Below are 24,936 nucleotides of genomic sequence, written 5' to 3'. Positions count from 1 at the left end.
CTATTTTATTCCATTGATCTATATTTCTGTCTTTGTGCCAGTACCATACTGTCTTGATAACTGTGGCTTTGTAGTAGAGCCTGAAGTCAGGTAGGTTGATTCCTCCAGTTCCATTTTTCTTTCTCAAGGTCGCTTTGGCTATTCGAGGTTTTTTGTTTTTCCATACAAATTGTGAAATTATTTGTTCTAGCTCTGTGAAGATTACTGTTGGTAGCTTGATAGGGATTGCATTGAATCTATAAATTGCTTTGGGTAGTATACTCATTTTCACTATATTGATTCTTCCAATCCATGAACATGGTATATTTCTCCATCTATTAGTGTCCTCTTTGATTTCTTTCACCAGTGTTTTATAGTTTTCTATATATACGTCTTTAGTTTCTTTAGGCAGATATATTCCTAAGTATTTTATTCTTTCCGTTGCAATGGTGAATGGAATTGTTTCCTTAATTTCTCTCTCTGTTTTCTCATTATTAGTGTATAGGTATGCAAGGGATTTCTGTGTGTTGATTTTATATCCTGCAACTTTACTATAGTCATTGATTATTTCTAGTAATTTTCTGGTGGAATCTTTAGGGTTTTCTATGTAGAGGATCATGTCATCTGCAAATAGGGAGAGTTTTACTTCTTCTTTTCCAATTTGGATTCCTTTTATTTCTTTTTCTGCTCTGATTGCTGTGGCCAAAACTTCCAAAACTATGTTGAATAGTAATGGTGAAAGTGGGCACCCTTGTCTTGTTCCTGACTTTAGAGGAAATGCTTTCAATTTTTCACCATTGAGGATAATGTTTGCTGTGGGTTTGTCATATATAGCTTTTATTATGTTGAGGTATGTTCCTTCTATTCCTGCTTTCTGGAGAGTTTTTATCATAAATGGATGTTGAATTTTGTCAAGGCTTTCTCTGCATCTATTGAGATAATCATATGGTTTTTAATTTTCAATTTGTTAATGTGGTGTATTACATTGATTGATTTGTGGATATTGAAGAATCCTTGCATCCCTGGGATAAAGCCCACTTGATCATGGTGTATGATCTTTTTAATGTGTTGTTGGATTCTGATTGCTAGAATTTTGTTAAGGATTTTTGCATCTATGTTCATCAGTGATATTGGCCTGTAGTTTTCTTTTTTTGTGGCATCTTTGTCAGGTTTTGGTATTAGGGTGATGGTGGCCTCATAGAATGAGTTTGGAAGTTTACCTTCCTCTGCATTTTTTTGGAAGAGTTTGAGCAGGATAGGTGTCAGCTGTTCTCTAAATTTTTGGTAGAATTCAGCTGTGAAGCCGTCTGGACCGGGGCTTTTGTTTGCTGGAAGATTTTTGATTGCAGTTTCAATTTCCATGCTTGTGATGGGTCTGTTAAGATTTTCTATTTCTTCCTGGTCGAGTTTTGGAAAGTTGTACTTTTCTAAGAATTTGTCCATTTCTTCCACGTTGTCCATTTTATTGCCATATAATTGTTGATAGTAGTCTCTTATGATCCTTTGTATTTCTGTGTTGTCTGTTGTGATCTCTCCATTTTCGTTTCTAATTTGTTGATTTGATTTTTCTCCCTTTGTTTCTTGATGAGTCTGGCTAATGGTTTGTCAATTTTATTTATCCTTTCAAAGAACCAGCTTTTGGTTTTGTTGATTTTTGCTATGGTCTCTTTTGTTTCTTTTGCATTTATTTCTGCTCTAATTTTTAAGATTTCTTTCCTTCTACTAACCCTGGGGTTCTTCATTTCTTCCTTTTCTAGTTGCTTTAGGTGTAGAGTTAGGTTATTTGACTTTTTTCTTGTTTCTTGAGGTGTGCCTGTATTGCTATGAACTTTCCCCTTAGGACTGCTTTTACCGTGTCCCACAGGTTTTGGGTTGTTGTGTTTTCATTTTCATTCATTTATATGCAAATTTTGATTTCTTTTTTGATTTCTTCTGTGATTTGTTGGTTATTCAGCAGCGTGTTGTTCAGCCTCCATATGTTGGAATTTTTAATAGTTTTTCTCCTGTAATTGAGATCTAATCTTACTGCATTGTGGTCAGAAAAAATGCTTGGGATGATTTCTATTTTTTTGAATTTACCAAGGCTAGCTTTATGGCCCAGGATGTGATCTATCCTGGAGAAGGTTCCATGTGCGCTTGAGAAAAAGGTGAAATTCATTGTTTTGGGATGAAATGTCCTATAGATATCAATTAGGTCTAACTGGTCTATTGTATCGTTTAAAATTTGTGTTTCTTTGTTAATTTTCTGTTTAGTTGATCTATCCATAGGTGTAAGTGGGGTATTAACATCTCCCACTATTATTGTGTTATTGTTAATTTCTCCTTTCATACTTGTTAGCATTTGTCTTACGTACTGTGGTGCTCCCGTGTTGGGTGCATATATATTTATAATTATTATATCTTCTTCTTGGATTGATCCTTTGATCATTATGTAGTGACCTTCTTTGTCTCTTTTCACGGCCTTTGTTTTAAAGTCTATTTTATCTGATATGAGTATTGCTACTCCTGCTTTCTTTTGGTCCCTATTTGCATGGAAAATCTTTTTCCAGCCCTTCACTTTTAGTCGTATGTGTCCCCTGTTTTGAGGTGGGTCTCTTATAGACAACATATGTAGGGGTCTTGTTTTTGTATCCGTTCAGCCAGTCTTTGTCTTTTGGTTGGGGCATTCAACCCATTTACGTTTAAGGTAATTACTGATAAGTATGATCCCGTTGCCATTTACTTTATTGTTTTGGGTTCGAGTTTATACACTGTTTTTGTGTTTCCTGTCTAGAGAATATCCTTTAGTATTTGTTGGAGAGCTGGTTTGGTGGTGCAGAATTCTCTCAGCTTTTGCTTGTCTGAAAAGCTTTTGATTTCTCCTTCATACTTGAATGAGATCCTTGCTGGGTACAATAATCTGGGCTGTAGGTTATTTTCTTTCATCATTTTAAGTATGTCTTGCCATTCCCTCCTGGCTTGAAGAGTTTCTATTGAAAGATCAGCTGTTATCCTTATGGGAATTCCCTTGTGTGTTATTTGTTGTTTTTCCCTTGCTGCTTTTAATATTTGTTCATTGTGTTTGATCTTTGTTAATTTGATTAATATGTGTCTTGGGGTGTTTCTCCTTGGGTTTATCCTGTTTGGGACTCTCTGGGTTTCTTGGACTTGGGTGATTATTTCCTTCCCCATTTTAGGGAAGTTTTCAACTATTATCTCCTCAAGTATTTTCTCATGGTCTTTCTTTTTGTCTTCTTCTTCTGGAACCCCTATTATTCGAATGTTGTAGCGTTTAATATTGTCCTGGAGGTCTCTGAGATTGTCCTCATTTCTTTTAATTCGTTTTTCTTTTATCCTCTCTGATTCATTTATTTCTACCATTCTATCTTCTAATTCACTAATTCTATCTTCTGCCTCTGTTATTCTACTATTTGTTGCCTCCAGAGTGTTTTTAATTTCATTTATTGCATTATTCATTATATATTGACTCTTTTTTATTTCTTCTAGGTCCTTGTTAAACCTTTCTTGCATCTTCTCAATCCTTGTCTCCAGGCTATTTATCTGTGATTCCGTTTTAGTTTCAAGATTTTGGATCAATTTCACTATCATTATTTGGAATTCTTTATCAGGTAGATTCCCTATCTCTTCCTCTTTTGTTTGGTTTGGTGGGCATTTATCCTGTTCCTTTATCTGCTGAGTATTCCTCTGTCTCTTCATCTTGTTTAAATTGCTGAGTTTGGGGTGTCCTTTCTGTATTCTGGCAGTTTGTGGAGTTCTCTTTATTGTGGCGTTTCCTCACTGTGTGTGGGTTTGTACAGGTGGCTTGTCAAGGTTTCCTGGTTAGGGAAGCTTGTGTCGGTGTTCTGGTGGGTGGAGCTGTATTTCTTCTCTCTGGAGTGCAATGAAATGTCCAGTAGTGAGTTATGAGATGTCTATAGTTTTGGGGTGACTTTGGGCAGCCTGTATCTTGAAGCTCAGGGCTGTGTTCCTTTGTTGCTGGAGAATTTGCTTGGTATGTCTTGCCCTGGAACTTATTGGCCCTTGTGTGGTGCTTGGTTTCAGTGTCGGTATGGAGGCATTTGATGAGCTCCTGTCAATTAATGTTCCTTGGAGTCAGGAGTTCCCTGGAGTCAGGGTTTGGACTTAAGTCTCCTGCTTCCGGTTATCAGTCTTATTTTTACAGTAGTTTCAAAACTTCTCCTTCTATACAGCACCATTGATGAAACATCTACATTAAAGATGAAAAGTTTCTCTACGATGAGGGTCACTCAGAGAGGTTCACAGGGTTACATGGAGAAGAGAAGAGGGAGGAGGGAGTTAGAGGTGACCCAAATGAGATGAGGTGAATCAATAATGGAGAGAGTGGGCTAGCCAGTAGTCACTTCCTTATGTGCACTCCACAACTGGACCACTCAGAGATGTTCACGGAGTTATACAGAGAAGAGAAGGAGGAGGAAGGTGACAGAGGTGGCCAGAAGGATAAAAGGGGGGAATGAAAAGGTGGGAGACAGATCCAGCCAGTAATCAGTTCCCTAAGTGTTCTCCACCGTCTGGAACACACAGAAATTCACAGAGTTGGGTAGAGTAGAGGGGTTAGGGAGGAGACACAGGCGACCTGGTGGAGAAAAAGGAGAGTCTAAAGGGAGAGAGAGCAGTCAAGCCAGTATTCTTGCTCCCTAGTGAAAAATGGGTCCTGAAGATTGGGTTCTTAAAGGTACAAAATTGGTAACAAATACATAAAAGCAAAAATTAAAAATCTAGAATAGAGTTTGGAATTTCAAAAATACGATGTTAAAGAAAAGAAGAAGGAAAAGAAAGAGAGAAAAAACGAACAAACAAAAACAAACAAGGTCGCGAAAATTGTAAAGAAAGTACAGGTACAAAATTGATAACTAATACCAAAAAGCGAAAATTAAAAATCTAGAGTAGAGTTTGGAATTTCAAAAATACGATGTTAAAGAAAAGAAGAAGGAAAAGAAAGAGAGAAAAAACGAACAAACAAAAACAAACAAGGTCGTGAAAATTGTAAAGAAAGTACAGGTACAAAATTGATAACTAATACCAAAAAGCAAAAATTAAAAATCTAGAGTAGAGTTTGGAATTTCAAAAATACAATGTTAAAAAAAAAAGAAGAAGAAGAAAAATAAAGAGAGAAAACAGACAAACAAAAACAAACAATGTCACAAAAATTATAAAGAAAATACAGGTACAAAATTGATATTATTCAGATATACAATGTTATATAGAAGAAGAAGAGAAAGAAACAGAGAAGAAGAAGAAAAGAAGTCACAGAAATTATATAAAAAAAAACTATAGGTACAAAATTGATAACAAATACCAAAAAGTGAAAATTAAAAATCTAGAGTAGAGTTTGGAATTTCAAAAATACAATGTTAAAGAAAAGAAGAAAAAAAAAAAAAAACAAGGTCAAAAAATTATTAAAAATATATATATGAAGTTTGCTGAAGAAGAAAAAAATAGGGTCTTTTTTTTTGTTTTGCAAAGTAATAGGTTATAAAAGTGAAAATTAAAGGAACAATAGAGGACTTAAAATTTTTTTTTTTAATTAAAAAAAAAGAGAAAGAATGATCGTAAAAATAATAAAACTATATCTAGGACTTTCTTGGTGTTGTTGTGGGTTCAGTTCATTTTTGGCTAGCTCCTTGGTCAGACTTATACTTCTCAAGATCTATAGGCCCCTTCCTATGTAGTCCGTAGTAACCACAGGGTTTTGGTCTATTGCCTGTAGCTTCCAAGGCATTTCCCTCTGTTATATCTTCTTCTGTTTGCTAGTCTCTTCAGTATCTGGTTTCCACCCTGACACAAAGGGGACGGTGGAGGACACTTTTTTTTTTTTTTTTTTTTTTAGGCTTACTTGTTCAGTCGCGCTGTGGGGAGGGAGGGAGGAATGCTGCAAACAAATAACACTGGCGTGGGCTCGCAGTGCCTCAGCCACCCTGGGTCTGCCTCCGCTCACGGCGCATGTAGCCACCCTGCCCACACTGCTCGGGCTCTAGGTTGTTCCGCTGGGAACAATCCGAGGCCGGCCCTGGGTTGCATGCACCTCCCAGGTCCAAGCTGCTCAGGTTCAGGCACTCGGGTAGTCCTCAGAGGTGCAGACTCAGTTGGGCCTGCGTTTTGTGCTCTTCTCAGGTCCGAGCAGCTCAGGTGATGAGGTGTTTGGCGAGCGCCAATGCTGCGACTTATCGCCTCCCCGCCACTCAGTTATCTGGGCGTAAAACCGGCGCACCTTCTCAGGCAAATGTTGACCGTCCAGACCCCCAAGAAGTTTTAGTTAGCAAAGAAGTCTGCTTACAGTTTTATAGATAATGTCTCTCTGGGGCTGCGATTGCCCCCTTCCGGCTCTGGCTGCCTGTCACCGGAGGGGAAGGTCTGCAGCTGGCTATCTCTGTTCAGTCCTTTGTTCTGTGCGCGGGCCTGGTGGCCTTAGGTTAGGACTGGCTTTTCGCGTGGTAGATATCCCACAGTCTGGTTTGCTAGCCCAAATTATTTCGCTCAGATAGCGCTCAGGGTATTCAGGCCAGATTCTTACTCTCAGCGATGCAGCCGGTGCCGCGCCTCCCTGCCCAGCCCCCGCTTGCTAATGGCGGATGCAGGCGTCTGTGCTGCTTCTCCGCTGGGGAAGTTACCGTAGGGCTCTCAATCTGCGAGTTTTAATTGTTTATTTATTTTTTCTCCCTGTTATGTTGCCCTCTGTGCTTCCAAAGCTCGGCACAGATTCGGCAGTGAGAAGGTTTCCTGGTGTTTGGAAACTTCTCTCTTTTTAAGATTCCCTTCCCGGGATGGAGCTCCATCCCTCCCTCTTTTGTCTCTTTTTTTTGTCTTTAATATTTTTTCCTACCTCCTTTCGAAGAGTTGGGTTGCTTTTTTGGGTGCCTGATGTCCTCTGCTGGCATTCAGAAGTTGTTTTGTGGAATTTACTCGACGTTTAAATGCTCTTTTGATGAATTTGTGGGGGAGAAAGTGTTCTCCCCATCCTACTCCTCCGCCATCTTGGCTCCTCCCCCTACAGGATGTATTTCAATGGGGAAACAATGGGAACAGTGACAGACTTTATTTTTGGGGGCTCCAGAATCACTGCAGATGGTGACTGCAGACATGAAATTAAAAGACTCTTGCTCCTTGGAAGAAAAGCTATGACCAACCTAGACAGCATATTAAAAAGCAGAGATATTACATTGCCAACAAAGGTCTGTCTAGTCAAAACTATGGTTTTTCCGGTAGTCATGTATGGATGTGAGAGTTGGACCATAATGAAAGCTGAGGGCTGAAGAATTGATGCTTTTGAACTGTGGTGTTGGAGAAGACTCTTGAGAGTCCCTTAGACTGCAAGGAGATCCAACCAGTCTATCCTAAAGGAAATCAGTCCTGAATGTTCATTGGAAGGACTGATGTTGAAGCTGAAACTCTACTACTTTGGCCACCTGATGCAAAGAGCTGACTCATTTGAAAAGACCCTGATGCTGGGAAAGATTGAAGGCAGGAGGAGAAGGGGACAACAGAGGATGAGATGGTTGGATGCCATCACTGACTCGATGGACATGAGTTTGAGCAAGTTCTGGGGCTTGGTGATGGACAGAGAAGCCTGGCGTGCTGCAGTCCATGGAGTCGCAAAGAGTCAGACACAACTGAGTGACTGAACTGACTGTATTTCATTAAAGGAACATGTCAGGAAAGAGAAGAGTGAAGGGAATTCGTAGCATGACCTCAAGATGGCAGCTGTGCATGAAGTACAGAGGCCAATGCCTGGATTGGAGCACCGCTATCCAGAGGCACAGACAAAGATGTCCTTAAGAAGATGGAAATTACAGACGACATGACTTGTGTGATGGTCCTGATAGGATATTTGGCCATTCACCAAAAAGTGATTAAATTAGTGATAAGTACACAGAAAAGTAACCGAAGAAAAAGAAATCAAAGGACAACAATGACTCCAGAAAAAACTAAAAGTTATATAGGAAAAAAAATCTGTTTTTATATGACTCAGATGTGGATACTTTTTAAATAATCATAGTAATAGAAACCTTAAGTAAGATCTAACTGCATTGAATATGGGGAGAATAGGAAGGGCTCATGTGTTGCACGATGATAGAAGAAAAACAGCTGTATCTTATCTTCTACAAAGAACAGTGAATAGATATTACCAAAAATAGACAAAAAAAAAAAAGTCGAGAGAGAGACAAAATACCCAAAAGAAACGGGAAGGCAAGCATGGTATTTAACGATATGGATGTAAACACCAAAAGATCAAACTGAACAATTACAAGTTGTTACCTCTTGGGGCTTGCAAATGTGTATGTATGTGGCTGAGAGGGCTGCTTTTTGGGGGGCACAAAACTCATAGAATTACACGACTCTTTAAAAGAATGCATGCATGCCTAAGTTTGATAAAAATGAAAAGTGAAATTTTAGAATGGACAATGTAGAAAAATGTTACCTCAACCAAACTATCCAAAGATAACCATGGCAACATTTTGGTATGAGAAAAGCAGAAGTAGAATAAAAGACTAGAAAGGTAAGCTGAAGACTGTTTGTAATGTCTTGAAGGTAAAGCTCAGGAATCTTGCCTTTGTTTCGGAGCAGTGGGAACCTATGAAACTTCTCTTAGGAACTTTGCTCAATATTCTGTAATAACCTAAATGGGAAAAGAATTTACCAAGAATAGATATGTATGCATATCACTGAATCACTTTGTTGTATATACCTGAAATTAACACAACACTGTTAATCAACTGTACTTCAATATAAGAGAAAAATTAAAAACAAGGAAATTCCCTTAAACTGGTGCTTCAGGGAGATGACCCTGACAGACTCTGCCTTGAGGGGTAAAACAGGGTCAAGAACCGACAGGAAGAGAACCATCTGGAGGCTTTCCTGGTCTTTGTAGGTGGATGAATGGATTTTCCCTTCCAAAGTACCCTTTTTTTTTTCTCTCTCCCAAGCTTTATAAGGACTTGCACCATCAATCTTCTCTCTTGTCAGGTCATCTGAAAAAGCACATTATTCTCATGCTTAAGCTCCAGTCACTTTTGAAATGACAGGTATGTGAAGAGCCGCTGCTGACAGAAGCCGTTCCGTTCTAGTCACCTCTGCATAATTGCTGAGGCTGCTGCAGAAACACACTGGGGTGCATGGTCGATTGCAGGGCAAGAGTTTCACTCCTGATGAAGGGATTGCTAATGAAGTGTGCAAGCATGGCATATTCTGAAACCTGGAAACAGTGAATGAATAATGAATGGGTGAATGGTTATGTGGCAGACATGGCACTCAGACAGAGGGCATCACTAAGACAATACCAGAAATCATGGGTGAGCAGAAAATACAGTCTTGCCATTTTCATTTATATTTGAATGTCCCTAAAGATATATATGAGGTCTCCTACATTGCAGGCAGATTCTTTACCATCTGAGCCACCAGGGAAGCCCAAAGATATTTATGAGAAATTTGTATGTCAGTTCAGTTGTGTCTGATTCTTTGCGACCCCATGGACTGCAGAATGCAAGGCTTCCCTGTCCATCACCAACTCCCGGAGCTTGCTCAAACTCATGTCCATCGAATCAGTGATGCCATTCCACCATCTCATCCTCTGTCATCCCCTTCTCCTCCTGTCTTCAATCTTTCCCAGGATCAGGGTCTTTTCCAATGAGTCATTGCTTCACATCAGGTGGCCAAAATAATGGAGCTTTAGCTTCAGCATCAGCCCTTCCAACGAATAGTCCGGATTGATTTCCTTTAGGATTGATTGGCTTGATCTCCTTGCAGTCTAAGGGACTCTCAAGAGTCTTCTCCAATACCACAGTTCAGAAGCATCAATTCCTCGGTGCTCAGCTTTCTTTATAGTCCAACTCTCACATCCATACATGACCACTGGAAAAACCACAGCTTTGACTAGACGCATATACTCTGTGCAAAACTGGCAACAGAACACACCAAAGATGAACTGAAATAGTCTTCATTTCTGGATCTATCAAATAAAAATTGGCTAATAGAACAAAGAAATGAGCATCAAGAGACCTGTGCTTTAGGCTTTATTCTACCACTCCACAGCTATGTGATCTTGACCAAGCCTCTCAACCTTTCTGAGTTTCAGTATTCTCACCTGTGAAATGGAAATAGTAAGAGTTGCTCTACTTGATTTACTACAAAGGGGTGTGGGATACACACAGAGGTTCCAAGATCATCTGAAATATCAAGAGATTGAGAAGAACCTAAATGTCTTTTAAGTGAACATCAGTTAAGTCATGTAGGGTTCATTCATATCATGAAATGCTATACTGATGAAAAAAGCAATGAGGAAACTGTCATGTACTGATACGAAAAATCTTGAAATTCCAGTGTTAAGTAAAAAAAGCAGAGATGATAGACAGATGATAGACAGACATAGAGGTGACAGATAGACACAGATAGATAGATGAACATAGAGAGACAGATAATAGACAGATAGATAGATCTACTTCTGATAGCTGGACAGTAAAAATGAGCCACATAGTTTGTGCTGTTTTCTACTCTGCTCTATGGATTGGCCCAGGCATTAAAGCAGCAGAAAGAAGCCACATTCTCTGTCCTGGTCAAGGCATTCCACAAGTAAAACCTTGGCCAGAGGCCCTATGCGTGGCAGCCTTCCAGCCCTACAAACTGACCAACTGCCCCAAGCTCTTGAGAGTTTCCTGAAGTTCAAGGTGCATGTGTGCGTGCTAAATTGCTTCAGTACTGTCCAACTCTCTCATGGACTATAGCCCACCAGGCTCCTCTGTCCATGGAATTCTCCAGGCAAGAATATTGGAGTGGGTTGCTGTGTCCTTCTCCCAGGGATTTTCCCAATCAAGGGATCAAACCTGTGTCTCTCACGTCTAAGCTGCATTGGCAGGTGGGTTCTTTACCACTAGCACCACCTGGGAAGCTCAAGGCAGATGCTCAAATGTCCCTTTACCAGTTGGGCACGTGCCTCCAAGCCGCCCCCCTTGGCTGCCCTGCAAGAGATGGTAACAGCACTGACATGATCGACCCCTGCAGAGAACAGCTCTGACCATCTATCAAACCCACACTGGAGCCTTATTCTTGCCGAGGCGTCTGATGTTCCCAGAGATGAACCCAGCTGTTGACTGGGGCTGGGACTGCAACTTTACCTCCATCTCACACTTAGAAGCAGAAGGAAAAGAAGTGGAAAGTCTAAGACACGGCCCCCAACCCGAGAGCCAATGAGAGCAGAGGTCATGAGAGGAGGACCAACCAGCAGAGACCAACTTCCAGAACTACTAATGAATATATCCTGCAAAGGATCCTGCTACTGCTACTGCTAAGTCACTTCAGTCATGTCCGACTCTGTGTGACCCCATAGACGGCAGCCCACCAGGCTTCCCCGTCCCTGGGATTCTCCAGGCAAGAACACTGGAGTGGGTTGCCATTTCCTGGACCCAGCCTAATAAGGCAAGTCTTAAAAGGACAAAATGAATCCCAATATATGTACATGTCAAAATTCCAACAGTAATAAAGAAAATACAAAAGCCAGTACCTAACATGTAAAATCTACAATGTTTAGCATCCAATAAAAAATTACCATGTGTGCAAAGAAGCATGAAAATATGATTCATAATCTAGAGAAAAATCAACCAATGGAAATGAGAGAGTTGATGGAATAACCAGACAAGGACACAAACTGATAAGAAAAATAATTGAGGTGCAAAGACCAGAGGGGAGGTTACGAAACTGTGATTATTTGCATACAGGATGCATTATTATGGGTTTCTCAGGTGGTGCTAGTGGTAAGAACCTGCATGCCAGTGCAGGAGATGTAAGAGACGCTGGTTCGATCTCTGGGATCTCCTGGATCTCCAGGAAGATCTCCTGGAGAAGGGAATGGCAACCCACTCCAGTATATTCTTGCCTGCGAAATCCCATGAACAGAGGAGCCTGGCAGGCTACAGTACATAGTATTGTAAGAGTCGGATGTGAATGAAGCCACTTAGCACAAAAATTATTAGGCAAAAAATCAGTAGAATCAACAGATACATGCTCACAACCATCCCAAGAGATAGGTATGTCTGCCATCACACTTGAAAGATGAGCACACTAGGGAGGGCACAGGGTGGTTAAGCAACTTGTTCAAAATCACACAGCTAGAAAGTGGCAGAGCTAGGACTTGCACTCAGCAGTCTGGCTCTGGAGACAGAAGAAGGAAGTCTGGAAAGACTTTTAAAAATTGGTAAGACTTTTTCACAACAGTATCAAATAAGCCCCAAACATAATTAAAAATAGGTCATCATTCACAATTGCAACCAAACCTGTAACATATCTGGGAATCACCATAAGGAATACACAAGACCTTAGGTATATGTGACCCTAGAATTTGTCACCTAAGCTTAAAGTATAAGGGAAAGCTAATGGGATCAGACATGTGGTGAAGGGGAGACTGGGACTGTCCCAAGCATATTGAGATGGAGGTTCACCCTATATAATGGAAACAAATGGAAAGATCCTATTAAAGATCCTAAAAGAAGGTCTACATAAAATAAGAAACATTCCAACTTTTTGGAGAAGACAATTCTCAAATGAGCCTCTAATTTTAGTTCAACCTCAACAGAGATTTCTTTTGGAACTTGGTTCAGTTCAGTTCAGTTCAGTTGCTCAGTCATGTCCAACTCTTTGCGACCCCATGAATCGCAGCACACCAGGCCTCCCTGTCCATCACCAACTCCCGGAGTTCACTCAGACTCACGTCCATTGAGTCGGTGATGCCATCCAGCCATCTCATCCTCAGTCATCCCCTTCTCCTCCTGCCCTCAATCCCTCCCAGCATCAGAGTCTTTTCCAATGAGTCAACTCTTCACATGAGGTGCCCAAAGTACTGGAGTTTCAGCTTCAGCATTATTCCTTTCAAAGAACACCCAGGACTGATCTCCTTTAGAATGGACTGGTTGGATCTCCTTGCAGTCCAAGGGACTCTCAAGAGTCTTCTCCAACACCACAGTTCAAAAGTATCAATTCTTCAGCACTCAGCTTTCTTCACAGTCCAACTCTCACATCCATACATGACCACTGGAAAAACCATAGCCTTGACTAGACGGACCTTTGTTGGCAATGTCTCTGCTTTTGAATATGCTATCTAGGTTGGTCATAACTTTCCTTCCAAGAAGTAAGCATCTTTTAATTTCATGGCTGCAATCACCGTCTGCAGTGATTTTGGGGCCCAGAAAAATAAAGTCTGACACTGTTTCCACTGTTTCCCTATCTATTTGCCATGAAGTGATGGGACCAGATGCCACGATCTTAGTTTTCTGAATGTTGAGCTTTAAGCCAACTTTTTCACTCTCCTCTTTCACTTTCATCAAGAACTTGGTTAACTTATTCTAAAATATACACCCCCCCCAATATCCCCCAGGTTGAAAGTCTGCATCTGTGCATTTGTAATGAGCCCATCAGAAGGACCAGGTATCTGTGGAGGGTCACGGGTGTACTCCAGCCACCCTGGACAGCTCCTCTGACCAGAGTTAACACCTTACTCTGATAACCTCTCCACTGGACAGAAAAGGTGGCCAGGTAGGAGGCCAACATTCATCCCTCTGCTGGTCTCTCTTTTCCTCTCTGAATCAGTCACACAGCTCTTTCCAAAGTAGTTACACTCCCCTCATTCAAGGCAGAGCTTGGGGTAGTCAGGGGGGCTTTCATGTGAAAGCAAGAGGCAAACTTCTAAATGGTCCATGCACAAATTGCCTGCTCATCTAAAACTGTGAATGTCTCAAGAGCAGGATCCTAGAACAGGGCCAGGCCCAGAGAAAAGGCCACAAAATGTTTCTTACAGGAGGAGGTAAAGGGACCGAGGAAAAGGGGAAAGCCAAGGAGGTCAAGGAAAAGAAGAAAGGTGGAAGCAAGGGAGGGGATTTTGGGAGGAGGATCAACCAGTCCTGCTGGGAGACAGAAGCCTCCTTGCAGTCACTACAAGCCCAGCCCCGTGACAGGAAGGGCACAGGTGATGGAGACAGAAGTGCCTTGTGGGAGCCCCAGCTCAACCCCTCCCTGATGGCGTGACCTTGGGTAATTCCCTCAGTCTTTCCAGACAGAAGAGTCCTGACCAGGGACATAGCGATTTGGGGCTGAGGGTGTGGGGATATCTGATGCAGATTCTATTTAAGAAAGGGGGTGCCTGCCAGGTGCTCCCAGCCTGCTCTGCAGCCCCAGTCGTGAAGCTGTGGTCCCTCTGGGGACACCCGGGTGCCAGCCAGGCTGGGGCTTGACCATGGATCTTGGGGCAGTGGTCAACAACCCCCCTTGCTCCATTTTGACAGCTGCATGAGCTTAGAGGGGCTTCCCAGTGCTGAAACAAGATCAAACAACTCTCAGCTGTTCGCATACCACACCACCCCCACCCCTGCCCAAGCACTGTCATTTCTCTGCAATTACCCTGCAAATAAAAAATCTGAACAACGGCCGCTTGGATGTTGAGATGCGGCCGATCAATTTCGGGGGGAACATCAAAGCCGCGGACTGGGGAGTGCCTATTTTACTGGCACTTGCCGCAGTGTAACAGCCATTTGTGAAGATGGCCTGTCGTGAAAAGGTCACAGCTGACAAGTGACTCTTGGCTGCCTTTCTCTGTGAGCCTGGGATGGGGTGGTCTATGAGCTGCTCCATCACTGGGAGAAATGGGCATGGAGCCCACTCCAAAGGGAAAAAGCACCTTCCAGCCCACTGCTCCTCACAAACTGGTGGGCTGTTACTGTCGTTCTCTGTATTTAACAGATGTGGGAGCCAAAGCATGCTCATCCAACATTGCACAACTGCAGGATATAACCGTGTTCCATGACAATATTCCCTGTCGGCCCTGAAGACGAAGGTGAGATACAGCTTTAAAATGTTGGGCCCACCACCTCCTGGTTACAGAAACCCAGGTGAACTCAGTTGGAGACTCAGTTTCCACATCTGTAAAATAGGGATATGGATCATTCCTATTTCTGAGGGAAGTCAGAAGGGGTAAAGCCTATGGAATGAGTGAGAAACAGGTTAGAATAGTGGATGTACGTGGGGTCAGGGGAACTCAGGGAAGGTAGGCTGCTGCGTCTGGCTCAGGGAACCTGGGGAACTTCTAACCCCATCCTTCACTGTCTCTATCCTCCTTCTTCGGTGCTGATGAGACTCAGCCTGTCTTCCTAGCCAACACTTGAGATCCTTCCACCACAAATCTGCTCCCACACCCCCTGGATAGACCCCAGACTCCAGCAAACCAGCCTTTGCATGGGGCTACAGGCTCTCTGGGCTCCCCCAAACCTGCACTGTGTCCTTGGCTATGGCTCAGGCCACCCATTACTCCCACCAAACCAATCCCTAACTTATCCTTCTCTGACAATATCCACCTTATGTCTGACGTGCATGCATGCATGCTAAGTCGCTTCAGTCATGTCTGACTTTTTGGGACCCTATGGACTGTAACATGCCAAGCTTCTCTGTCCATGGGATTCTCCAGGCAAGAACATGGAGTGGGTTGCCATGCTCTCCTCCAGGGGATCTTCCCAATCCAGGAATCAAACTCAAGTCTCCTGCAGCTGCTGCATTGCAGGCAGATTCTTTTACCACCGAGCCACTGGGGAAGCCCCCTTAAGTCTGACAGTGGGTCCCAAACCAGTGTGCGTTGGGGGAAATGTCTTGCCATGCCTGCCATGTTGCTAGTTCCTCCGTGTAGCCCCTGCCCCCTCCACCCCTTTCCTGGTCCCCTCCTGGGTGAACTGGGAATCCACTGGGCAGGCTTGGCTCAGCTCTGCTCTGGAGCCCCATTCCTGCTCCTCCAGGAAGCCTGCCCCTCGGACACCCCACGGATGCCTGAGATTGGTCCGTTTAATTCTGGGGTGCTTAGCAAGCCCATTTGGCTCTCATATAATTTCTAGCTCCTGAATTAGCCTTGAACAGTAAGACAGATGGTATTTCCACCTGTCCCTGCCTTAGTCTTTGTCTCATGTCTCAGTTTTACATAGCACACGAGTGGGAATAAGGGTGCTACCGCTTGGTCTCAGGGGACATCAGCAACCTGGCACACCCGGAAGGGACCTGACCTTGCCCAGAGCAGATGCTACGGCTCTTCGCCAGATGACGCATTTGTGTTCTGAGAAATACAGTTAAGAAATAATAATAATTTTAAAACTTAGGCAAACGACCTGTGGGACAGCAGGTAGGAACAAAAACAGCAGCTCTAGAATATGGTCCATACATCCATTCACTGACACACTCCTCCAAGGGCCTGCCCTTACTGGGGGAGGTGGCAGGCACCCCAGCAGTGACAACGTGGTGTCAACTCCTAAACCTCACCTCCTCAGAGACACCTGACCTGACCCTCCCACCTGCTGCTGATTCCACTTCCCTCTCACCATCCCCCTGCCCCAGCACTATCACAGCATCCTACTCATTTCTTTAATGGCGCTGACCATAGTCATGCATTTTAAGGGCTGTCTGTCTAGAATATGCATCTCTGAGAGGAGGGACCACCCAAGGGATCATGGTCCCTTCAGCATCCCAGTAGATGAAGGCACAGCGTGAGGCATGCTGGGACAGGAAAGGAAGCTGGTGGGGGAGGGGTGAAAGAGAAAGCAGGTGTTCCAGGAAGGCTTCCTGGAAGAAGGGACAGCTGAGGACAAAGTTGACTTGTCCAGGTAAAGAAAGGCGGAAAGGCAAACTCAGGAAGAGGGAAGGACAGATGAGCAGCATGTGTCATACATGGTGTACAGACAAACCAAAGCCTCGCTGGGGAGATGAGGAAAGGGGGCTGGAGAGGGAGGTCAGGTTGCAGGCAAGATATAGGCGGAGATAGAGGGAAACAGCACAAGTGAACCCCTCAGCACCGAGCCAAGGGGAAGCGTGAAGGACACACCTGAGACCTCTGGGTGGAGAAGTGGAGGAAAAGCGTTCCAGGCAGAAGGGCCAGGAGGACAGGCACGGGGGTGGGGGCGGTGCCCACGTGCAGGATGTGAGCACGGCATGAAAGCCAGGTGCAGGATGGAGGCGGACACTTACAGCCCCTGAGGGCTCTGTGTGTCCTCAAACCAGGCGGCGGCCAGCCCTGTGATGAACGAAACACTGACCTTTTCAACCAGGTCTTCGGGAGCCTGTTCCTTGAACAGCTGAATTTTATCTTCAGTGCACTTCTTCAAAAGGTCTATCTTGCTTCTGCTCTTGGAGCGTGGCTTTCTGGCCTTGGACTGTGGCTGGAGTGGGGAGAAAACATGGGTGAGAAAGTGATCACCAGCAGGCAGGTGCAGCCCTCGATCTCCTCAAGCCCAGAGAGACTCCTGCAGCTCTCTGCAGCGCACAGCTGTCTTAGCCAGAGAGGGGTGGAGAGATGAAGCCTTTCCTGGAAGGAGCTCCGGTCACTGACCTTTGGTCTTGGCATATTCTGGGGGCTCGTCCCACCAAGGGGAGGAGAAGGTTGCCTGTGGGCAGCACCAGAGCTTTGCAGATGGAAAAAGACTCTCTCAGAGGTTCAGAGAGTGCCATGAAGACAAGGCAATGGAATGAGCGTGCTGGCTGTTATCTCATGTTGGGTGGACGGGGACACGCCTGCAGAGGTGAATGGCTGCTGAGGACAGCTGCATGCATCCATTCAAGGAAGCACTGTGCTTGAGGGCCAGGGCAGGGGGTGTTGACATTGACCATCCTCCTAGAACAGCAATCTGCACACCCTGCACACACATACTAGCTGCTCCCAAATGTGAGGAAGTGACACTGCAGCTGAGCCTGGCAGGACAAGGTGTCAGGAGTGTGAAAATCTGGGAACAGACCCCAAAGATCTGAAGCCCACAGCAAATGTGAGAGGGATTAAGGAAGAGATTGTGGGTGCTCAGTAAACTGATATTCAAAAAATGAATGAATGAGTGTAGCAGATGCTACAATCTCTGAGCCTCGTTCCCATACCCATAAAATGGAGATAATAGTGCCTACCTCACAAGACTACTGCCAAAACAAAACACAATGTAACATAAGTGTTAGTCACTTAGTCATGTCCCACTTTGTGACCCCATGGCTCCTCTGTCCATGGGCTTCTCCAAGCAAGAATACTGGAGTGGGTAGCCATTCCCTTCTCCAGGGGATCTTCCCAGCCCAGGGATCAAACCCAGGTCTCCTGCATTGCAGGTGGATTCTTTACTGAGCCACCCAGGGAGGCCCTAAACCACATAAACATAACAACATAACATAACATACGAAACACAACAATGTAACACAATACACACAGCATAACACAATCCAATATAACACACCACAGGCTATAGCTATGACATGGCAGAGTTCTGTGACAACAGAAGGTATGTAACCTGAGAATGTGACAACAGGGCATGACGTAACACAGCACAACAGCCCAGTGCAGCACAGCCCGAGGGAGCACAACCAACGCGACGTAACACACCCCACCTAAGAGGCTCAGAGCAACATGTGGTCAGTGGTCACTCCCGCGAGGGCTGGTGCTTTGCGCTCCCTGGCTCACATGCCCACCCTTGCTCCTCTCTTTCATTGCCATGAGCTCCCAGAGCCTGCTCTCGACCTGGACTCAGGCCTGCCCACCAGTCTCCGCCCTGACTCTCATGACCATGGTGATAATACTAGAGGGGACCAGCATGTCCTCAGGGCTTGCCCTAGCCCACTCAGAGGAGGCAAGCACCTAAAGGATAATTCACTGAGTTCAGATGCCCCATTGGACAGAGGAGGAGACTGAGGCCAGGAGAAAAGAATCAGTGGCCTCAGCCACATCACAGGAGCCCTGAGAACTCGACACTGAGCCTCCAGACCCCTGAGCCCAATGTCTTTAAGCACTCAGGCTGGGCTCACTAACTCCATGAGTGAACTAGTTTTTATCTCCTGTTCTAAAGGAGGTGAGACCACACAAAAGAAGGAAATTGTGAGTCAGGGCCTCTGAGGAACAGAGCTGGCCTGGAGGGTAAGATCCTGAAACCTAGAGCGAGGATTGGCACTGGGATGGGGTGAAGCCAGAGTGGGGCGGAGGGTTTGTTCATGTACACTTCTCTCAGCGCCCACGTGCTGTGATGTCAAGTCGGTTGACCGTAGAATGGGTACTGACATGAGGGAAATGGGAAAATGCTACAAATCAGGAACAATGAACTTCCATCCAGAGTCAGTTTACCAGCACATGGCTCATCAAGGGTCAGATTAGGTGGAAACCACAGTAGAGACCTTGAGACCACAGTAGAACTTGTATCCTAGCAGAAAGTGCCAAGGAAAGGCTTGAAGGAAAGAGGAGGGAGCAATCTGACTTACATGTCTGTAAGAGTTTACGAGAGCCTCAGATACTGGTGTGATCACTCATCTAGAGCCAGACATCCAGGAATGTGAAGTCAAGTGGGCCTTAGGAAGCATCACTATGAACAAAGCTAGTGGAGGTGATGGAATTCCAGTCAAGCTATGTCAAATTCTGAAAGATGATGTTGTGAAAGTGCTGCACTCAATATGCCAGAAAATTTGGAAAATTCAGCAGTGGCCACAGGACTGGAAAAGGTCAGTTTTCATTCCAATCCCAAAGAAAGGCAATGCTAAAGATTGCTCAAACTACCGCACAATTGTACTCATCTCACACGCTAGTAAAGTAATGCTTAAAAGTCTCCAAGCCAGGCTTCAGCAATATGTGAACCGTGAACTTCCTGATGTTCAAGCTGGTTTTAGAAAAGGCAGAGGAACCAGAGATCAAGTTGCCAACATCCGCTGGATCATGGAAAAAGCAAGAGAGTTCCAGAAAAACATCTACTTCTGCTTTATTGACTATGCCAAAGCCTTTGACTGTGTTGATTAACTGTGGAAAATTCTGAAAGAGATGGGAATACCAGAGCACCTGACCTGCCTCTTGAGAAACCAGTATGCAGATCAGGAAGCAACAGTTAGAACTGGACATGGAACAACAGACTGGTTCCATATAGGAAAAGGAGTACTTTAAGGCTGTATATTGTCACCCTGCTTATTTAACTTATATGCAGAGTACATCATGAGAAACACTGGGCTGGAAGAAGCACAAGCTGGAATCAAGATTGCCGGGAGAAATATCAATAACCTCAGGTATGCAGATGACACCACCCTTATGGCAGAAAGTGAAGAAGAACTAAAGAGCCTCTTGATGAAAGTGAAAGAGGAAAGTGAAAAGGTTGGCGTAAAGCTCAACATTCAGAAAATGAAGATCATGACATCCAGTCCCATAATTTCATGGCAAATAGATGGGGAAACAGTGGAAACAATGGCTGACTTTATTTTTCTGGGCTCCAAAATCACTGCAGATGGTGATTGCAGCCATGAAGTTAAAAGACGCTTACTCCTTGGAAGGAAAGTTATTATGACCAACCTGCTGCTGCTGCTAAGTCACTTCAGTCATGTCCGACTCTGTGCAACCCCATAGACAGCAGCCCAGCAGGCTCCCCCGTCCCTGGGATTCTCCAGGCAAGAACACTGGAGTGGGTTGCCATTTCCTTCTCCGATGCATGAAAGTGAAAAGTGAAAGTGAAGTCGCTCAGTCATGTCCGACTCTGTGCGACCCCATGGACTGCAGCCCACCAGGCTCCTCCGTCCATGGGATTTTCCAGGCAAGAGTACTGGAGTGGGGTGCCATTGCCTTCTCCAATGACCAACCTAGATAGCATATTAAAAAGCAAAGACATTACTTTGCCAACAAAGGTCCATCTAGTCAAGGCTATGGTTTTTCCAGTGGTCATATATAGATGTGAGAGTTGGACTGTAAAGAAAGCTAAGCACCAAAGAACTGATGCTTTTGAACTGTGGTGTTGGAGAAGACTCTTGAGGGTCCCTTGGACAGCAAGGAGATCCAACCAGTCCATCTTAAAGGAGATCAGTCCTGAGTGTTCATTGGAAGGACTGATGTTGAAGCAGAAACTCCAATACTTTGGCCACCTGATGCGAAGAACTGACTCATTTGAAAAGACCCTGATGCTGGGAAAGACTGAAGGCAGGAAGAGAAGGGGATGACAGAGGATGAGATGGCTGGATGGCATCACTGACCCGATGGACATGAATTTGAACACACTCCAGGAGATGGTGAAGGACAGGGAAGCCTGGTGCACTGCAGTGCATGGGGCCACAAAGAGTCAGACACAACTTTGGGACTGAACAGTTCCCACAGTGATCTTCCTTATATTCATTTTATAGATGAAAAAATGATGGATAAGAAAAAGAAGGCTAAAATAAATAAGATGAAATAAGAATAAAAAACCTTTTAGGTCCGAGCTCCCAGCTCGCTTGCCTGCAGGATAACTTGTCCACACCCCCAGGCTGGCAGGAGAGGAGGGCCTGGCAATGGAGTGGCTCCTGGGGGTGCCCTCCCAGGTCTGCTCACCATGATGCTCTTCTCATGGTGCTGCTGGTGAAGATACCCAGGCTCAGCCAACCGCAGGCTCCATCCCTCACCTCTGCCCGTGCATCTCTATAGGGTTTCCAGGGTCCAACCTTAGGCCCAGGGCAGATGCTCTGCCCCTCTGGGACACAAGGCCAATTCACTTTCAAAATCCAGAACTTTGAACAGCTTACAGTCAGACAGTTAATTCCTGCTGGTATCAGCCCTTCAGTCCTTGGTCCAGCTCAAAAGCAGGGGAAACACACTTCAGTTCAGTTACATGGATATATATATATATTTTTAACTCACTCTTCCAAAACTTTTTACACATTTTTGGGTATAACCTGTTCCTAACTCTGTAAGTATCACCATTTTATATATCTTGCAACAGTCTAATAAGAGAAATAGAAAAAAAAAAAACACTTCAAAATAAAATCATAACGTTTTTGAAAAACTATTTTCATGTATTTATCTATTTAGGCTGTGCTGCAGAGCCTCTGGGATCTTAGTTCCCCAACCAGGAATGGAACCCAGGGTCCCTGCAGTGGAAGCATAGAGTTCTAACCACTGGACTGCCAGGGAATTCTCAACTCACTATTTTTTTTTAATGTGCATACTAAGTCGTCATGTCCAACTCTTTGCGACCCCATGGACTGTAGCCCGCCAGCCCCCTCTGTCTGTGGAATTTTCTAGGCAAGAATACTGGAATGGGTTGCCATTTCCTTCTCCAGGGGATCTTCCTGACCCAGGGACTGAACCCGAGTCGTTTATGTCTGCTGCATCAGCAGGCGATTCTTCACCACTAGCGCCACCCAGGAAGCCCTTTTTTTTTTTTTTTAATGTGAAACGATATAAAATCTTCCAAGTTGGTGCTGTTCACTGATTTTATTCAGAAAGGATGTGGCTGAATTTTTTTTTTTCCTCCTCAAGGAGAAGCACTGGGTTTAAAGTCAGAAAGCACCAGCTCCAAGACCAGTCCTTCTACTCTGTCCTACCTCAGTCAATTAATTCACTTTTCCTCTCGGTCAGTTTTCTCATCTGTAACATGAGGACAGAACACCTACTCCCGGCCCTGCTGTTAGCCACAGCTGAGTTGACAGAAGTGTAAGTGATGTGAAATGCTTTCAACATCAATGTGATATCACCTCAAGGGAAGTCCCCCACATTCTGCCCACATCTGCTGGTTGGTTGGTTCAGTCAATAACACTCACTGTACACCTACTAAGCACCAAGCACATTCTAGATGCTGGGATGGAGTGGTGAATGGGAACTACAAACAGGGAGCTTGTTGGTGGGGGCTGGTGCACAGACCATGAGTACATTGAGCAACCAGGACATTCCAAATCAATTCTACGAAGAAGCAAGAACACAGCATTCTGAAGGATGCTTGCGGAGGTGCTGACTTTGGATAGTGCTCAGGGAGGACCTCTGTGTAGATGACATCTGAACTGAGATGTGAAGAAACAGCAAAGAGTTGGCCCTGTGATGTTCCTGGCAGAGGAAACAGCAAGTTCAAAGGCCTTGTAGAGGTCAGGTTCCCCGGAGGCAGAGCCAGAGACAGCAGGGACTGGGGTGAACGCTGTTTCCTGAGAAAGGAGTTCAGAGCAAGCCACAGGAGGTGTGGGAACCAGGACAGGAGGAGGAAAGGGCTAGGTAAGGTGGGGGCTCTGGCCTTGACTGGCCCATGGGGGGCTCCGGAGTAAACCCAGCACCCAAGAGTTGCCTCTCGATGGCATGCAACAGGTGCTCACTATAGGCGTGTCAGGGCTTTCCCAGTGGCATTAGTGATAAAGAACACACCTGCCAATGCAGAAGACTCGGGTTTGATCCCTGGGTCAGGAAGACCCCTGGAGGAGGGCATGGCAGCCCATTCCAGTATTCTTGCCTGGAGAATCCCATGGACAGAGGAACCTGGTGGGCTACAGTCCATGGGGTTGCAAAGAGTCAGACACAACTGAAATGACTTAGCCCGCACAGGCATCTGTAAATCACCCTCCAAGCCCTGGGATCAGAGATGCCCTTTTCCACCTGAGCTGAAATGAGCATCTTCTTCATACCACTTACACAAGCCTCCTGCGTGGGTCACTGGCTGTGGCTATGGGAGGGGCAGGAGGGAGAGTCACCTCTCAGGCCAGGTGGCTCCCACCACCAAGGGCAATCAACGCCCAGGAGAGGGGTGGACCTGTGAACCATGAGTGGTGGAGACTCATAACTGCTGGTGGACAGTGCAAAGCCAGGTACCAGGGTGTCCACTACAGAACTTAAGGCAGTTCCGGGAATGCCCGATGCTAACATGGCGAGGGCTGAGGGCGGCACTGGAGCCGGATTCTACAGCCTCAGCAGCTGGAGGAGGCCCTGCCTCTGCCAGCATGAGGCCCCGAGACACCCATCCTACCTGCAGCTCAGGGGCAGCCATGGCCTGGTCCAGTTTGAGGAACTCTGCTTCTCGCCAAGCTGTCTGGAATTGTTGCAGCAGGACTCGGGCCCGGATTTTGGGGAGGGCCAAGCTCCTGTCCATCTGAGCGAAGCAGCCGTGAACTTCCTGCCTCATCCCAAGCAGCTCCTCTTCGGACAGGGAGAAGGCAGAAGAGCAGAGCTTCCTGGAAAAGCAAGAAGAGTGGTCTGTTCTTGCAAAAAAAAAGAAGACAGGGTGGGTTGTGCTGGGGATGGGGAAGTGGAAATTCAAAGCTCAGATTCCATTAGTCAAATCCATGTCCGGAAACGCCCGCCATCTCCTGGATCAGGCATTCATTCCACATGGGTTTCTTCAGCACCTAATGTGTGTCATGCTGGTGTGTGTGTGTGTGTGTGTGTGTGTGTGTGTGCGCTCAGTTGCTCAGTTGTATCTCTCTGTGACCCCCATGGACTGTAGCCCTCCAGGCTCCTCTGTCCAAGGGATTCTCCAATCAAGAATATTGGAGTGAGTTGTCATTTCTTTCTTCAGGGGATCTTCCCCACCCAGGAATTGACCCCGTGTTTCCTGCATTAGCAGACTGATTCTTTAGCACTGAGCCACCATATTGCGTTAGATATGAAATCGTATCATCTGTTTGATTATTCTGGCAATGTCTGATCAGCACTGGCTGCAGAAAATACACTTTGCGGATGCTTTAAAATTTGGAAATACCTGCAGGACATTGCTGTGGGAGGCCAGGGCCAGGTCTATCAGGCCCAAATTTCCATGGAGGGGTGTGCAATTTCGGCTCAGCTAGAAAGTTCTCTCCTGGGAACAGAATAAGACTATCAGAGCTGATGTGGGCCCCCAACCAGAAACAGTCTGAAGGCCTCAAGCCCACAGGGTTCCATGGGACCCATCAATTTTTCTGAAGCACATAAGGAAACCACAGCTGCTCCTTTGTACCTTCCTTCATGGAAATCCTTGCCCTACATATTTGCTGCTTATGTGGCCTCTAAGGTGAAAGTAACTCTGAAATGAATCTGAGTCTTTATTCTTCCCTGGGTGGTCTAGGGACTTCCCAGGTGGTGCCTAGCAGTAAAGAGTATGCCTGCCAATGCAGGAGATGCAAGAGATGAGGGTTTGATCTCTGGGTTGGGAAGATTCCCTGGAGAAAGAAATGGCAGCCCACTCCAGTTATGCTTGTCTGGAGAACTGCATGGGCAGAGGAGCCAGGGGGGCT

The 24,936-nt window shown here is 45.1% G+C and overlaps 1 protein-coding gene across 3 annotated transcripts in view; it reads right to left on the bottom strand.

Annotated features, from left to right (window-relative positions):
• Positions 1-24,936, bottom strand: part of EVC2 (EvC ciliary complex subunit 2) — a 173,203-nt gene that overhangs the window by 32,894 nt on the left and 115,373 nt on the right. For all 3 annotated transcript variants that reach the window (XM_061420782.1, XM_061420780.1, XM_061420781.1), the window contains exons 15-16: positions 23,694-23,898; positions 17,043-17,165 (exon numbers count right to left, since the gene is read on the bottom strand). In XM_061420782.1, coding sequence (XP_061276766.1) covers positions 17,043-17,165; positions 23,694-23,898 — 328 coding nt within the window. The remainder of the gene's footprint in view (positions 1-17,042; positions 17,166-23,693; positions 23,899-24,936) is intronic.

The sequence above is a fragment of the Bos javanicus genome, chromosome 6 (assembly GCF_032452875.1).
Source record: "Bos javanicus breed banteng chromosome 6, ARS-OSU_banteng_1.0, whole genome shotgun sequence".
In the NCBI taxonomy this organism is placed as follows: domain Eukaryota; kingdom Metazoa; phylum Chordata; class Mammalia; order Artiodactyla; family Bovidae; genus Bos; species Bos javanicus.
The sequence above is the reverse complement of the archived record's forward strand: the minus strand, read 5'-3'. Positions and strand labels throughout refer to the sequence as shown.